Source organism: Nelumbo lutea, chromosome 5 (assembly GCF_056320005.1).
Source record: "Nelumbo lutea isolate HS-2025 chromosome 5, American lotus-T2T, whole genome shotgun sequence".
NCBI lineage: Eukaryota > Viridiplantae > Streptophyta > Magnoliopsida > Proteales > Nelumbonaceae > Nelumbo > Nelumbo lutea.
Window position 1 is genome coordinate 47,972,316 of NC_142688.1, and position 15,047 is coordinate 47,987,362.

General features: G+C 37.8%; 1 protein-coding gene across 1 annotated transcript in view; it reads left to right on the forward strand.

Moving 5' to 3' along the window:
• Window positions 1-5,317: 5,317 nt before the first annotated feature.
• ESP (separase) overlaps window positions 5,318-15,047 on the forward strand; it is a 61,446-nt gene continuing 51,716 nt past the window's right edge. The window contains exons 1-7 of the mRNA XM_088946209.1: window positions 5,318-6,077; window positions 6,202-6,379; window positions 6,495-6,602; window positions 11,274-11,432; window positions 12,996-13,501; window positions 13,844-13,952; window positions 14,104-14,229. Of these exons, the coding sequence (XP_088802335.1) occupies window positions 5,371-6,077; window positions 6,202-6,379; window positions 6,495-6,602; window positions 11,274-11,432; window positions 12,996-13,501; window positions 13,844-13,952; window positions 14,104-14,229 (1,893 nt within the window). The 5' untranslated portion in view covers window positions 5,318-5,370. The remainder of the gene's footprint in view (window positions 6,078-6,201; window positions 6,380-6,494; window positions 6,603-11,273; window positions 11,433-12,995; window positions 13,502-13,843; window positions 13,953-14,103; window positions 14,230-15,047) is intronic.

Here is a 15,047-nt window from a genome sequence, read left to right on the forward strand (position 1 = left end):
TTACCTCCTTTGCTTGTTTTGACGAACAAGGTATGCTCACTATGGCACCTCTCAAAGCCTTCATTCACAAGGTGTGCTTCTATACGACTAAACCAAGCTCGTGGAGCTTGTTTGAGTCCGTATAAGGCTTTCTTCAGTTTGTATACCTTGTGTGGATTGTCCTTCTGCTCATAGCCTCTTGGTTGCTCAACAAACACCTCTTCACTTAGTTCTCCATGGAGAAAGGCTGATTTCACATCAAGTTGGTAAATCGTCCAACTCTTTTGAGCTGCAAGAGCAATAATTATTCGAACTGTATCCATCCTTGCCACTGGTGCAAACACCTCTGTGTAATCAACTCCATGTTGTTGTGTATAGCCTTTTGCTACAAGACGTGCTTTGTACTTGTCTACATTTCCATGTTCATTAAGCTTTGTTTTGTAAATCCACTTGACACCAATCTTCTTTGCACCTGCAGGTAAGTCGGTTAGCACCCAAGTATCATTCTTTTCTATGGATTTTATTTCAGAATCCATAGCAGCTCTCCACTTTGCACTTTTCACCGCCTCTTCAAAATAAAGAGGATCTGCAGATGCAAACAATGCTAAATTGGTCTCATCTTCTTCTTCAGACAGACCCTCACCCGTTTCATAATCTCTCATCCAAATAGGTGGCCTCCTAACTCTCCCTTCAATGGAACTAGGTGAACTCTCTTCTTCTACCAGATTCGGAGAATCAGTTGCAACCTCTTCAGCACTACTTCCATCTTCAATCTCGGCCTCATCTTCATTATTTGCAGCAGCATTTTTCTCATTGTCTCCCCATTCCAACACAGCTACCACCTGTTCTTCATAGCTCTTATCCCAATCCCAAGATTTTTCTTCTTCGAAAACTACATCCCTGCTAATTACAATCTTCTTGGCTATTGGATCATAGAGCCTATAAGCTTTAGATTCTTCACTAACTCCCAACAACACACAAGTGAAACTTTTGTCTTCCAACTTGGTTCTCTTGACATCAAGTACATGAACATGTGAGATACAACCAAACACTCGAAAATGTTCAACCGAAGGCTTGACTCCACTCCAACTTCCTCTGGAGTTATGTTCTTCACTACTAGAGTAGGACTTCGATTTAGAATATGCACTGTCCAATTCACAGCTTCTGGCCAAAAAGTCTTTGGAATTTTCTTCTCCGAAAGCATACTTCGAACCATGTTCATGATGGTCCGATTCTTCATCTCTGCAACTCCGTTCTGTTGCGGAGTGTAAACTGCTGTCAATTGCCTCTTGATGCCATTTTCTTTACAAAATTCATCAAATTCCTGTGAAGTGAACTCACCCCCTCGATCAGTACGCAAACACTTAATATATGAACCTGTTTCCTTCTCAACACAACTTTTATATTGTTTAAAGATAACTAAAGCTTCAGATTTTTTGACCAAGAAGTAAATCCATACCTTTCGACTAAAATCATCAATGAAGCTAATTAGGTACCTCTTTTTTCTATTTGAGATTGGTGTGATAGGGCCACATATGTCAGCATGGATGAGTTGAAGTTTCGAAGATGCTCTCCAAGTGCTCTTCTTTGGAATTGGATCTCTATGCTGCTTTCCAACCATGCAATCAATGCACACAGTTTTTGAGGCCTCGAATTGTGGTAGTCCATTCACCATCTTTTTGTTTTGAAGAGTCCTCAATCCTTTATGACTCAAGTGTCCATATCGGCAGTGCCAGAGATGTGATAAGTCTTGTGTGGCTGTGTGAAAGCAAGCTGGTTTCTTTGGTTACGACGCAACGAACAAGGTAAACATTCTATTGGCAGACATCTCTGCTTGAATGATCAAGCCCTTCTCAGGATGATAGACTTTACACTTGCCGTGTTGAATAAGAATTGCTAAACCTTTCTCCTGCAGCTGCCCAATGCTTAGTAAATTGTTCTTCAGTTCAGGCACATAAAATACCTCAGTGACTATATGATTGAGTCCATTCATTTTCAGCTTTATATTACCCTTCCCCATCACTGTCATTTTTGAGTTATTTCCCAACTTCACCATTTGCCTGAAGCTTTCAGTAAAGTCGCAGAAGAGAGCTTTGTCTCCACACATATGGTTATACAGCCCGAATCTAAGAACCAAACATCCTCCCTTTTGTTTCAACATAGGACATTAACAACATCACTTCTTCTTCTCCAACCTCAGCATAATTGGCCTCTCTGTCCCAACTTGGGCATTCATATTGAAAATGTCCAAGTTTGTACACTTGTAGCATTCTATAGTAGCTTTGTTAAAGGATTGACGTCCTCTGCCTCTGCCTCTTCCTCGAAAGGATCCGCAACCACGACCTCTTCCCCATGTACTTTCTTCATGAGTTACCTTTAGTGCTTGCTCTTCTCCTTTGTGCCTATGGAACTTCTGCTCGTGAACAATTAAGGAACTTTGCAGTTCATCAATTGATAGGCGATCAATGTCCTTTGACTCTTCAATTGAGCAAACAATATAATTGAATTTTTCGCTCAATGATCGAAGTATCTTTTCTACTATTGTAACATCTCTCATTTGTTCACCATGAACTCTCATCTTATTGGCAACAAACATCACTCTTGAGAAATAATCAGAGACACCTTCACTAGATTTCATTTCAAGAGTTTCAAACTCTTTGCGAAGAGCTTGAAGAATGGATCGTTTCACCCTTTCATTGCCCTCATACTTCTTCTTCATAGAATCCCATATCTGTTTGGATGTGTTCTTCTGTAGGATGGTTTCTAGGATAGTTCGATCGATGGCTTGAAATAGATAATTTTTCACCTTCAAGTCTTTCAGCTTCATCTCATCAAGCTTCTTCTGTTGCGCCTCTGAATACTGTTCCGCTTTCTGGCTCAACATAACCAGTCTTCACAAGGCTCCAGTACTCCTTGGATCTTAAAAAGTTTTCCATCAACATGCTCCAATGATCGTAATGACCATCAAAGCGAGGAATAGTGGGTTGCACAAAATTTCCTTCAGTCATCATCTCTCTTGCTGCTGCAAATCACAAAGGCTGCTGCTTTGTTTCTTCAAGCCCAGTGGTGGCTTTGATACCAGAATGTTGTGAGTCAGAACTTGAATCGAACAAGCTTAAAAATAAACTGGAATGATTCAACTTTATTGATCAACAACTTTGGCTAATAAATAGCCTTTACAATAACTAATTGAGAGAAAAAATAGCCGATGTTTTACACTAACGGATAAAGAACAGAGAAAGAGTCAAAGCTAGAAACTACCTACTTAATAGGGATTTATTAAACAGAACGAATCTAAAAAATAATGAAATTTAAACCTTGACATCCAATTCTAATTCCAGACCCTTATTTCTGTAAACCAAACAGGGCCTATATTCAATGGTAGAGTTGTAGAAGGAGGAGGTAGCTATGAGAAACCATTATCAGTGATTAAAGCTAGATCACTGATCATGCTGGGCAACATCGATAGCATGATAAGTGGCCAACACAAGTGTTGGTATGACGCTGGTTGATTAGATTTATATTATTCTGTTCAGCAAATACCATTGCTGCCTTTTCTGGTAATGGTTTAGAGGCAAAATACATGTAAACATATACATGATGAAGCATTATAGATGTTTGGGAGACTCACAACTTGGGGTCGGCCAAGTTCAGAGACATAATGACTTTTGCTTTAAAAATGGGCTTTACATGCAGAAAAATTAGAAAAATTAATAAACAAACTGCAAAAAAGATGATAAACAAAGTCACTAGGGCATGAAACAGATCAGGAGACCCAAAATCTGAATTCCAGATCTCCTGCATACAAGAACTTTGCCCACATCTATTCACAGTACATTACCCCCGTGAATTGAGAACATCTCTCATGCATAATACTATGTAAGATAATGAAATGTTTCCTATGTATGACTGTAATATTATATTGGTAGATGTAGGCAAGAGATCCAGACTCTGACCCATAAATGTTTGGATTCCAAATAGGGTTCATCATATCTAATTGGGCTTATATTGCCCAGCCCATCTGGATTCGAGTTTCTCGACCTTGACACAAGTTTTTCATTTGAACCTAGCCCAGCCCATGCAGGCCATATTTGGGCATGGATACCATTGTCCAAATATTTCCTTTGGGATATGACCTGTAATCAGGCTCACATCCGGATACGGATCGAATTTGGCAGGATTTGTTCCAGATCTAACCTCTTTCATGCCCTATATAAATCACCGAAGGAAGAATGTTTTTAGAAAGCTTGTATTTCGGTGGTCAGGCTGAAGATCAGGTTCTCAAATCAGCTTGATTTATATGACATTCTAATCTGATCATACGAGTGCTGGTTAATAAAACATATGACAATTAGGGGTGCAGCTTGGGTTGGATTTGTTAAAATTTGAATGGAGGGGTGTCAGTTGGATTGGATTAGGTCCAATCCAATCCAATCCAATCCAATGTGAGTCTATTATAAATGGACCAGGCCTAATCCAATTCAATGAATGTTTTAGACCATTTTGGACTGGTCCAATTCAATGTTTGGACCGTCTAATCTGTTCAAATTTGTTTTAGTTTAGATTAATTTAAACTCAAACCTGATCGATTGATACTTGTATTGTTATCTTCCATTAATGGACCGGATATTGGCTCAATCCAACCCAATCCAATAATCATGCATTCAACCATTGGGCCATGACATGTGTTTTAACAATAAAATAATATATAATTTATATTGTATATATAATACATGTATATATGTATTATTTTATACTTAATTTATTATTATAACTTATATTTATAAAAAAATTAAAATATGGAATTTGAGGCCAAATGTGTATTCTTTTGACACAAATAGCATGGCAAGATGCCCTTTTAACACGACACAGAGATCTCAAAAAATTACCCCAAATCTATATAAAGATCATCCCAATTGGACGAGTGAGCACAAACAACAAAGTCATGGCCTTCATAAGTTTTAAACTCATGAATCGTGACCCAGTGGTTAGATCGATCATCAATGGTCCAACCACTCGAGTTAGATTGTTTTGTCCAAATCAATGGATTTTAGTCAAAGCCTTGGGTTTTAATTCGCAAAACCAATCTGTAAACATGATCGAAAGACAGTTGAGCAGTTCGATCTTCCGGATTAACGGTGGATTGAAAACATTTCTGGTCGAGGTTCAGCCATTGCCTGCCACACGGTTCGGGTCGATTTGTCCGATCCGCTCCGATACGTTCGACATCCGGTCGAGCCGTTGAGGTTTTGAGACGTTGACGAAGGCAGACCCACAATCATTCCAAAACCGTGCTGCTTTAAATCACATGGCGGGTGACATTCGCGCCCTTGTGTTCTTTTCTCATTTCCCTCTCCACATTCCTCAGTTCTGCATCTCGCACTGGGCACCATGGATTCCTCCACCGAGTCTTCTCTAATCGCAGCGTTAGAGAACTCGGATTACAGAGGCATTCATCGGCGGTTCTCAGATTACTTAAAACCCTTTGCAGACTTCATTGTTCTTAGCGAAGATGCAGATTCGAAGAAGCCGAAGAAGACCCAGAAGAGCAAGAAGAAGACGGAGCCTGATTGGACTCAAATCCGTCCTCTCGCAAAGAAGTTTCTCCCCTTCCTCAATCGCTCACTTTCTCTCTTACCGAAACGCCTCTCGGAGTCACCGAAACCGGGCTGCGGCGAAGAGGATGAAAGGGCCCAAGAACTGTTCGATACTTACAAGCTCTGTCTGGATTGCTTGTCGTGCCTCTCTTCACAATTGTCGTGTAAACCCTACTCTATGCATTGCCAGAGGATTCGATTGGTGCACTGCTTTGAGGCTTGGGGGCGGTTTGGAGAAGCTGAATGTGAAGTGCGTGTCATTCTTGAGAGCCTCCGATCAATTAGTTTGGCCCCTTCTGGTTCTAAACCAGCGAAGGGTAAGAAGAACGAAGATGGGCTTTTGCCGGATATGACGAAGGAAAATGCTGATCCTGACCTTGCTTTGTTGCTTGTGGAGGTAGTTGCAACTCTTGTTAAGTGTACTTTCATGAGTAAGAGCAAAGACGGCGGAGCTTATCGAAGTGTTCTCAGTTTGTTGGATCAGCTCGGGCCATGGTTCAGGTGTGAATTTGGTCTTTGTCAAGTCCTTACTCTTGTTTGTACCCTACACAGTTGAGTTTGTTTCTAACATTGTTAAATCTGAGGTGATGTAACTTATTGAAATGTTTCCATATGAAAATTGTAGGGTTCTTGATGCTAAGGTATTTGAAAGGTTACACGGCTTGCTTGTGACCAATCTCAACAAGTGCCTGCTCTTCATGGTAGGGGAATCTACATGTTTTGATGGGGACTTGTTAAATTCTTTCTGTATGATAACATTGACCGAGTTCTTGAAATCATCTATGAGGGATCAATTTGTAAAGGTTTGTGTTCACTCAACCCTCATCCACTTAACTAGAATTTTCTTTTATTTTAATTATTTCTTTCTCTACTGCGTCATTCTACAAAGCCTATAAAATTGAAACGTCCAATATGCAGTTTGCCCGCAGGATTTGTTCATCTCTATTCTTACATCCGGAGAGTGGAGTTCCAGTCATCATTGACATATTAAGATGTGCCCTGATTTCTATTTCTTGTGAATGCAAGGTATTTGCACATTTATTTCATTCTTCTAAAACCCCTTTTTTTTGCTAAAATCGTTCACTATTTTTTTTTAACATAAGGTATTTTTAAAAAGATAAGAAACTAAAAATAAATTATAAAACCAATTTTTTAAGTAGGAAATAAGAATATAACATTTTTTTATAAGAAAAAATGTACAACTGCCTAGCAGCCCAATGGTGACAACATCACCATAACATTTTACTTATTGGATCTTATGGATCTGTCCCAAGTTTTACATATTTACAACTCCCGACAGAATATTTGGTTTCTGTTTACACCCTCTTTAGCCAAAGGTATTAGCAAACCAATTTGCTGATCTATGCACCCAAGAGTATGTAATGCTTTCATTCCTTTTGCTGCTTTAATTTCACCCATGGTATTCCTTTTTTATTGAAAACAGGTAAAGTATAATGGCATTAAAAGGAAGAAAAGAGAACAAAACCATATACAAGAAGATGCTGTACACATGGATTTACAAAACACTGTCCAAGCAATCCTATACTCACCAGCCCTGCTTTACAAAAAGATATTCTCATGTGCAAAAAGTGTTGTAATTTCTATCCTTGAACAATTTGTTTACAGAGAGAGCCAAGACATCATTTTGCCCACTATTCTCTGAATATCATATAATCTTTGAGCAACTCCACCATAACCTCTACTTCCCAATCATTTAAAAGTCTCCTGAACTGAGGAACCCACACCACACTGCCCTTTTGCACCTGCACATTTTCTGCCACACTTGATTCTTTGTTTACTGCCACCTCAAAAAGAGCAGGAAAACACTCCTTCAGCAGTCTGTCTTCGCACCGCATGTCTTCCCAGAATTTTACCCTGAGGCCATCACCGGTTTTAAATCTTACTCCTTTTAAGAAAAGGGTAACGGGCTTTCTCAAAGCCTCTCCATAAGGAGCATCCATAATTTTGATTTAGGCTTCCTGGCTCCCAGCCTGAAATGCTGACACTGTACTTAGCTGCAACCACTCTTATCCAGAATCCTCCCTGAGTGTTTCCATACCTCCAATACCACTCGCCCAATGCCCAACAGGGCAGTGTTAATGTCCATTACATTTCCTTTTTTTTTTTTGGTAAAATGGGAAAATACAATTAAAGCTCAGGGGGAGATCATTGAGCCCATGAGTCCACAAAATAATATGATTTAGGTCCAAGTCATTTGCAACACTATTTGATATATTCCTACTATGACCTGTATTTTCTAGCCAACAAGCAGCCTTATTTCCTTCACGGCCAAGTTTGCGAATAACCAACCTCCATTTCAGTTTCTTCCCTTATCCTCATTCATTCACCACCCTCTTGTATCTGCTGCTTGCTGCAGTTTTGTGAGCTGTCTTATCCATCCAGCATTCTGCAATGTTGACTGAGGTTCTTCGCAGCTTACCTATTTAAATCATATCGTTAGCTCATTGCCTACTTTACATTTTCTTGTATTCTCTTTAAAGAATGCCATGGTTACTTAGGGATGACAACATACATATTCACCTTATTGTCACCTACTTAGAATTTATTTTATTGCAATCAAATGTCTAGAAGAGGACAAAACCTAGATATGGCTAAAGAAGGGCTGTTTTGTAAAGTAGATCTAGAGAAGGTGTATGATCATTTGAACATGGATTTCCTAGATTACATACTTGGTGGTATGCACTTTGGCAGAAAATGGAGAAATTGGATGAGAGTATGAGTATCAACTTTAGGGGCCATTACTTGGTGTAATGGTAAACCCTCAGAGTATCAACTCTGAGAGTGTCCACTTTGTTCAAAAAATTCCAAAGGTTAGGATTATATCAACTTTGGGACCAACATTGGGCAATGGTCTTTTTTTATGTGTATCAACTCCAAAATTTTCAATCCCATTAAGGCTGCATTTGGTATTCCTTATTTTAATGACTTATCTCCTTTTTGCAGTTAAAATGTCCCTATGAATACCGAGTTTTTAACTGCAAAAAGGAGACAAGTCCTTAAAATAAGGAATGACAAATGCAGTCTAAATGGGGAATTAACTGGATTATTTAATAGCTCTAGAGGGCTCAAACAAGAGACCCTCTGTCATCATTGTCGTTCGTTTGTGCAATGGAAGAACTTCCCTCATGACAAAGAGCAGTGGAGAGTGGGGCTCTACAAGGCATTGAGGTAAACGAACAAGGCAAAATGGTGATCTTATTACAATACGCTGATGACAGGCAAAATGGTTTGAAGTAGTGTCTGGTTTGAGGGTGAATCTGAGCAAAAGTGAAATCATTCCCGTAGGCAAGGTGGAAAAACATTGAAGAACTTGCTGGCATTCTTGGATGTAAATTCTGAAATCTTCCCACCACATATTTGGGTTTATTTCTGGGTGCCAGATGTGTAGCAAAAGGCATTTGGGACCCGGTGATAGAAAGAATGAGTAGGAAGCTAGCAATTTGGAAGTGCAAATACTTATCAGTTGGGGCAAAGAAAACTCTACCAAAGAGTACCCTTTCCCAACTACCCACTTCTTATTATTATTCCCAATACCAGCAGCAGTTGCAGACAAATTTGAGAAAATTCACGGGGATTTCCTTTTGGAGAGGACGGCAGGATAGAGACAAAATACAGCTTGTATAGTGGGATCTAGTTTGCTTGCCTCAAACAGTGGGGGGCTTAGGGATTTAGAAAGTGAAGGAGATGGATATTGCACTTATTCTAAAATGGTTTTGGATATTCTGTACTCATCCAAACCTCCTCTGGAGACAGATTGTTTTGGAGAACTTTAGGGCTAGAAACTTTAATTAGGATCCAGGTATCAATGAAGGTCCCTATGGCTGTTCTATCTGAATTTCACAATAAATTTCTTCCACATACTGTTTGGAGGTGGGTATTGGGGACAGAGTCTATTTTTGGAGAGATATATGGTGTGATGATGGAGCTTTGGTGGAGAGATTCCCTTCCCTATTTGTTCTAGCCGAAAATAGAGATTCTAGAGTGGTTGATGCTTATGAAACCAAAGGTGGATTGACCTGGCACCCATCTCTAAGACGGAATCTAAACTCAGCCTACTTAACTTAACACGTCCAAATCCAGATCAGGAGGATGCAAGGTGCTGGAGGTGGGAAAAATCTCGATTTTTCTCTGTTAAATCATGTTACAAGCAGTTGATCAGCACTCAGAAGGGGCATAAACATACAATCTGAAACCTGTATGCTGTGTTTATCTGACAGAGAAACCACAAACCATCTGTTACTGCAATATCCGGTGGTTAGAGGAATATACTCTCACTTTTGCAGCTTGATCAACCTCATCTGACAGGTGGTGCCTTCTGGAGAGGGTAGCAGCCGCAGGACATTTGAGTTCCTGGATGGTGAAGGGCCTAGCAAATAAGAGAGTAAATTATGGGGTACCATACCTGCAGCAGTTACCTGGTGTATTTGGAAGGAGATGAATCCGAGAATATTTGAGGCAAAAAGCTGTTCAGTTGATGTAGCAGATGCGTTAGCCAAACAAGGGGTGGGGAGAGACTCATTGTTCTGGGTGCAATTGTTAAGGGATCTGGTTATTTGGGGGACAGATAAGAGGTTTTATGTCTCACAGTCTCTCTGTATTTAATGTCTTGTACTTTCATTCGTAATTAATAAAATGCTGTTATCGATAAAAAAAGCTATTCAGTTGATGAAATCTTTTAAGTGATACTTGGTGAGTTGGTGTCACTTACTCTTGGTTGGCTGCAACAGATCTTTTAAGAGGCATTCCCCATTAAAACTATTATGATCCTGCTATTTTGTTTTTGTAAAAGTTGGCAGGAGATCTTATGTACAGTGGCTCACCGTACATGCATTTACTTGTACATATTTATATTAGTTAAAGCAATACAAAGCTTTACCTTTTTCTCAAAAACATAGCTAAAAATCATTTTGTTTACAAATCCAAACCACCTTAGACAAAAAACCAAGAATACCTAATATGCTTTTCTACTCAACTAAGTTATATTACTTAGTTTGGAGGTTGCACCTTGCGCCTCTTTGTGGGGAATTGTATGATGAATACTTGGTTCTTTATTTAATAAAATTTTTGTAATGGTGTGGGGAAATTGAAATTCTTTGGTACATTTTATACTTTTATTTCTATATCATTTCTAAGTTGTTTCCTATCTATCGACCATGCAAGAAATAACATGATTATGAAATTCTTTACCATGTTTTATTTCCACGTCATCTTTGAGTTGCTTCCTACCTGTTAGACATGCAACAATAAACATGATTATGATAGACACAACGTTCAAAATATCGATACCCCCGATACACATGTACATGCCTATTGGGTGAGTCAAAACTATATACTTTTTATTTTTTGCTTGACGAACTGACAGGGGGACTTGTTACATCGTCTATTATAACTTAAAAACAACAAAATCTATAAAAACCTTTTAATAATGTATCAATGACAAAAAGATACTATATGATATTCCTGGAATGGGGTGTATCATATCAATATTTCGAACCCTGGATAAACATGGTTTCAGTCATCTAGGTAACACTTGTACTTAAATACCAAAGGTTAAATCTAGTGTTATCTGGATGGACAGTCTTTTATTTCAATACTATAACTTGAAAAGCAATTATGCTTACTTTTTATTTCATTAATGTGTGCAATGGAGTATGACATTTATTTGTTTCATGGCAGGTGGCTATGGTGTGCAGTGTAAATGAGTTTCTTGATCTAGCATGTTATTGTACCAACAAATGTAGAACTGCAAATATCAATACAGACAAAGTTGCAACACTTTTTAATGAAGTTGCAAGTGAACTCCATCATGTATATGATTATCCACCTGAATACCAAGTAATCCTGTGTGTGTGCGTCTGTGGGTACAGATTGGCTGCTAGAATCATTTCTGACAAAGGAATCATCCATATAGGTTGAACCTCCACTTGTTCCCTTCATCCTCTGTTCATGGGGCAAATTGCTGCCCAAAAGCCATTGCCAGTTATCCAAACTATGCCCTTTTCTCTTGGTAGATTTTGAATTAAAAATTTTAAAGCTTAGATGGCTAGAACATGATTCACAATTTGATTGTATAAATGTTATGTTTAAATCTTTTAGTTAAAAAATATCACAATTTCTATTTGAATTTTACAATTCAATTTGCAAATCTTAAGATTTGTTTCAGCAATTTGAATAAATTCAATTGGGACCTAGTTCTTTACTTGCTATCTTTTTTTTTTTTTGGTTTTATTTTTAAGGGTCTTTAGTTTTAAAGTCCTTACTAGAAGGATTTATTTATATTATTTAATACCTATTTGGAAACCTTATTGAGTTCATTTTCCATCATAAGCTAATTAAAGAGCCATTATATGTGGATTGATTGACTTTCAAGTAAACTTGATTATATCATCATAAGCTAATTAAAGAGCCAGTGTACAAGTAGTAAACTCTGTTGTATAAAATACATGTATGGTAGATATGCATAAAGCACATATTGTATCATCTTATGCTTGATTATATATACTTTAATTTTTCAATAAATTTCAAACAACAGAAACAATCAAGGATTTATGATAAGATTCACAATTTCATTCAGCTTTCTCTACAGTTTATAAATTATAATACAACTATTATTTCCATAACATTACTTGGGGGAAGCTTGAAAAATTGGTGCATAGGGATGATGTAGACTGGGAAGTGAACGCATTGCTAATAACTAAACCCTTTTTCTTTTGGAGGCTTTTGAATTAAAAAAAATGAAAGAAAGAACAGTTAATATCAGCTGGGGAAGCTCTAAAAGGTGGTGTACAGGGCTGATCTGGGTGACATGGGCTTTGCAAGTGAAAGCATGGCCAGTCCCAAGATTCCTTTATCAGACATAGAATTTGAATTGGCTGCATTATCTCTCCAAATGTCAGAAGTAGGGAAGTCTTCTTCCCTGCCAGCTGACCTATATTAGTGTGGAGAAGGATATAGCCTATTTAGATAATCAATTTACTAAGGTATTCTCTGTATTAGCCTTGTGTTTTTTGTCTGGTCCCTTTCCGTTGATGTTTCTATAACCCAAAATTTGCTGCAGGTTTCCTCAAGTGATTTTAGCTGTTAAAAGCTTCTTTGTTAATTAAAAAAATTTCTGGGACAAGGACCTTTTGTTTGTTTACATGGTTGGGACTTCTGCTCTGAAACTTGCTCATGAATAGAATTTGGAGAAAGGGAATAAATGGAGTCGTTCTTGGCCCTCATCCTTGACACTGATACTACATGCAAGATCCATGGATCTTTTTGCAAAATGATTTGTTTAGCAAGCCTTTGCCTCTTTACACATACACACATGGATGCACACATACAGTTTGTAAAATGTGATAATCTTTCTGCTAATGTCTTTTCCTTATGCTAAATTATAACCAATAAATTGTTCAGCAGGATTTGACACCAGTTGATTTGATTCTGAAACTCTATGCTGCCGGATTGTTCATTTCAAGCAATGATGTTCATTCAAGGGGTGGTGGAACTTCAATCACTGAAAGTTCAAAGGAAGAATTTGCAATTAGGTTATTGTTTGGAAATGAGGACAATCTACAACACCTGGATTCTTTGCTTCATTCATTAGAAAGCCACTTTTTCCCTGCTAGTAGTGAGAATGGTATATCCTATAGTGGTGGAGAAATGGACCCAAGGGGCATATCTTGCCTAACCATGGATTCTATGTTTGATATCTCTAAAACTTGCAAGCATAAGCATGGAGTAGCTTCTTTGCTATCCTACTTAAATGCCTTGGAATTTCTATGTCAGCCATTTTCTGAATTAGTAAATACAGCAAAGAAACATATACTTGCAGAGTCAGAAGTTGTTTTCTGTTCTACTAAAAACAGTTATATTCAGGATGTGTTTCATCAATTCTGCAATGTGTTTTTCATTTGTTTCAGGTAAGCCAGTTGGGTACTTTTCCCCTTCCAACCCTTTTCCATCCTTTCCCAATATATGTGCCATTCATGCAGCTTGATTTCTATATTATAACTGAATTTCATTCTGCTACATGGATCTTGTTCCACTGTTCAAGTCTATCTTGAAACAATGGATCTTGATCCATGTGGGAAGATTTGAGAGAAAATATATACTATTGTGAGCCTGACATAAGCACTCTCCTTGATCTGGGATTAGTACTACCAGAAAATGCTAAAAGATAGGCAGTGGTGGGTGAACAAGTACATAAACGTAAAAAAAAAAAAACATTTTAGATATTTTGCTAATGACATGTCTTGATGCAGATGCACATCAGAGAAGGAGAGAGACAGGTTTAATGATTCTCGCAAAACATTGCTACATGTAGCAGTGGCAGCTCTTACAGTCTCCCTTGGAATGAAGAAAAGTGTCCAGGTTGTTATTCTCATTTCCTGATATTGAAATAACAAATTTCCTTTTTTATTTCATTATATGTTGGCTTTTGATTCCCTTGGGCTGATACTATTAAAAGAAAAATAGCAGTGTTGTTTCTTTTATGGCTAAACAATTTTATTTGTTATTTCAGAGGAGTGTTGATTGCATTGATCACATTATTTCAAATGGTTGGGTTCAATATCAAGAGCTAAAGTTTCTTGTCGCTGCTCTCTATAATGTTGCTGTAATTTTGTACAGATCTAAACAAGTAAAGGAGGTATTTTTCTTAACAGACTTGAGATATATCTTGGATTTTGGTATGTCTTACATATTATTAGGAGATGCTTGGTTTATTTTATGTTACTAAATTGGTATTTAATTTTGTCTCTATGATGATTGCCTTAATTGTCAACTACTTTATGGCATTTAGATTGTTGATTCCCTTGGGAGGGAAATGTCCTCTTATTAGATTTTTTTTGAACACTAAACACCTCATGTGATTTTCTTGGCAACTACCATCTTATTTGCATGTTTGGTTTGAACATGTCTGTTTCTTTAGAAGGTAGCCTATTGATTCTTTTTTGCTTCTTTAATTTCACTAGGAAAGAATTTAAAGGAAGGTCTTTCAGAAGATGCAACTGGAGGAGATATTTTTGGAAAGAACCTTAAAGATACTTGATGTACTAGATCTAGATGTACTTTTTTTTGGTTTCTGTAGAGCATAAATAATAGTGGTGCCTTCTGGCATATTAGGTGAAACCTTACCAAGAAAACATCCGGAAAAGGATGCCATCCAATAAAAGGATTACAGTCAGTAAAGTACATTCAACTCCTCTATTAGCAAATGTTTTTGGCTATCATTCATGGGAATTTTGAAGTAAATCAAGATAAGATTGATCTACTAGAAAATTTCGGTTTTAGATAAAGATGGGACAACATCCAGTTAATTATAGGTGCTCCTTTGATTGGCAGTCTGACTAGGGAGATTTTGGGTAAAGAACTCCATTCTAAAGCACAGTAACATTGATGGAGTGGAAAGATAAAACTGGAATCATACAACTGTTTTGATATGGTTGGGATAAAGTTTTGTCGAAT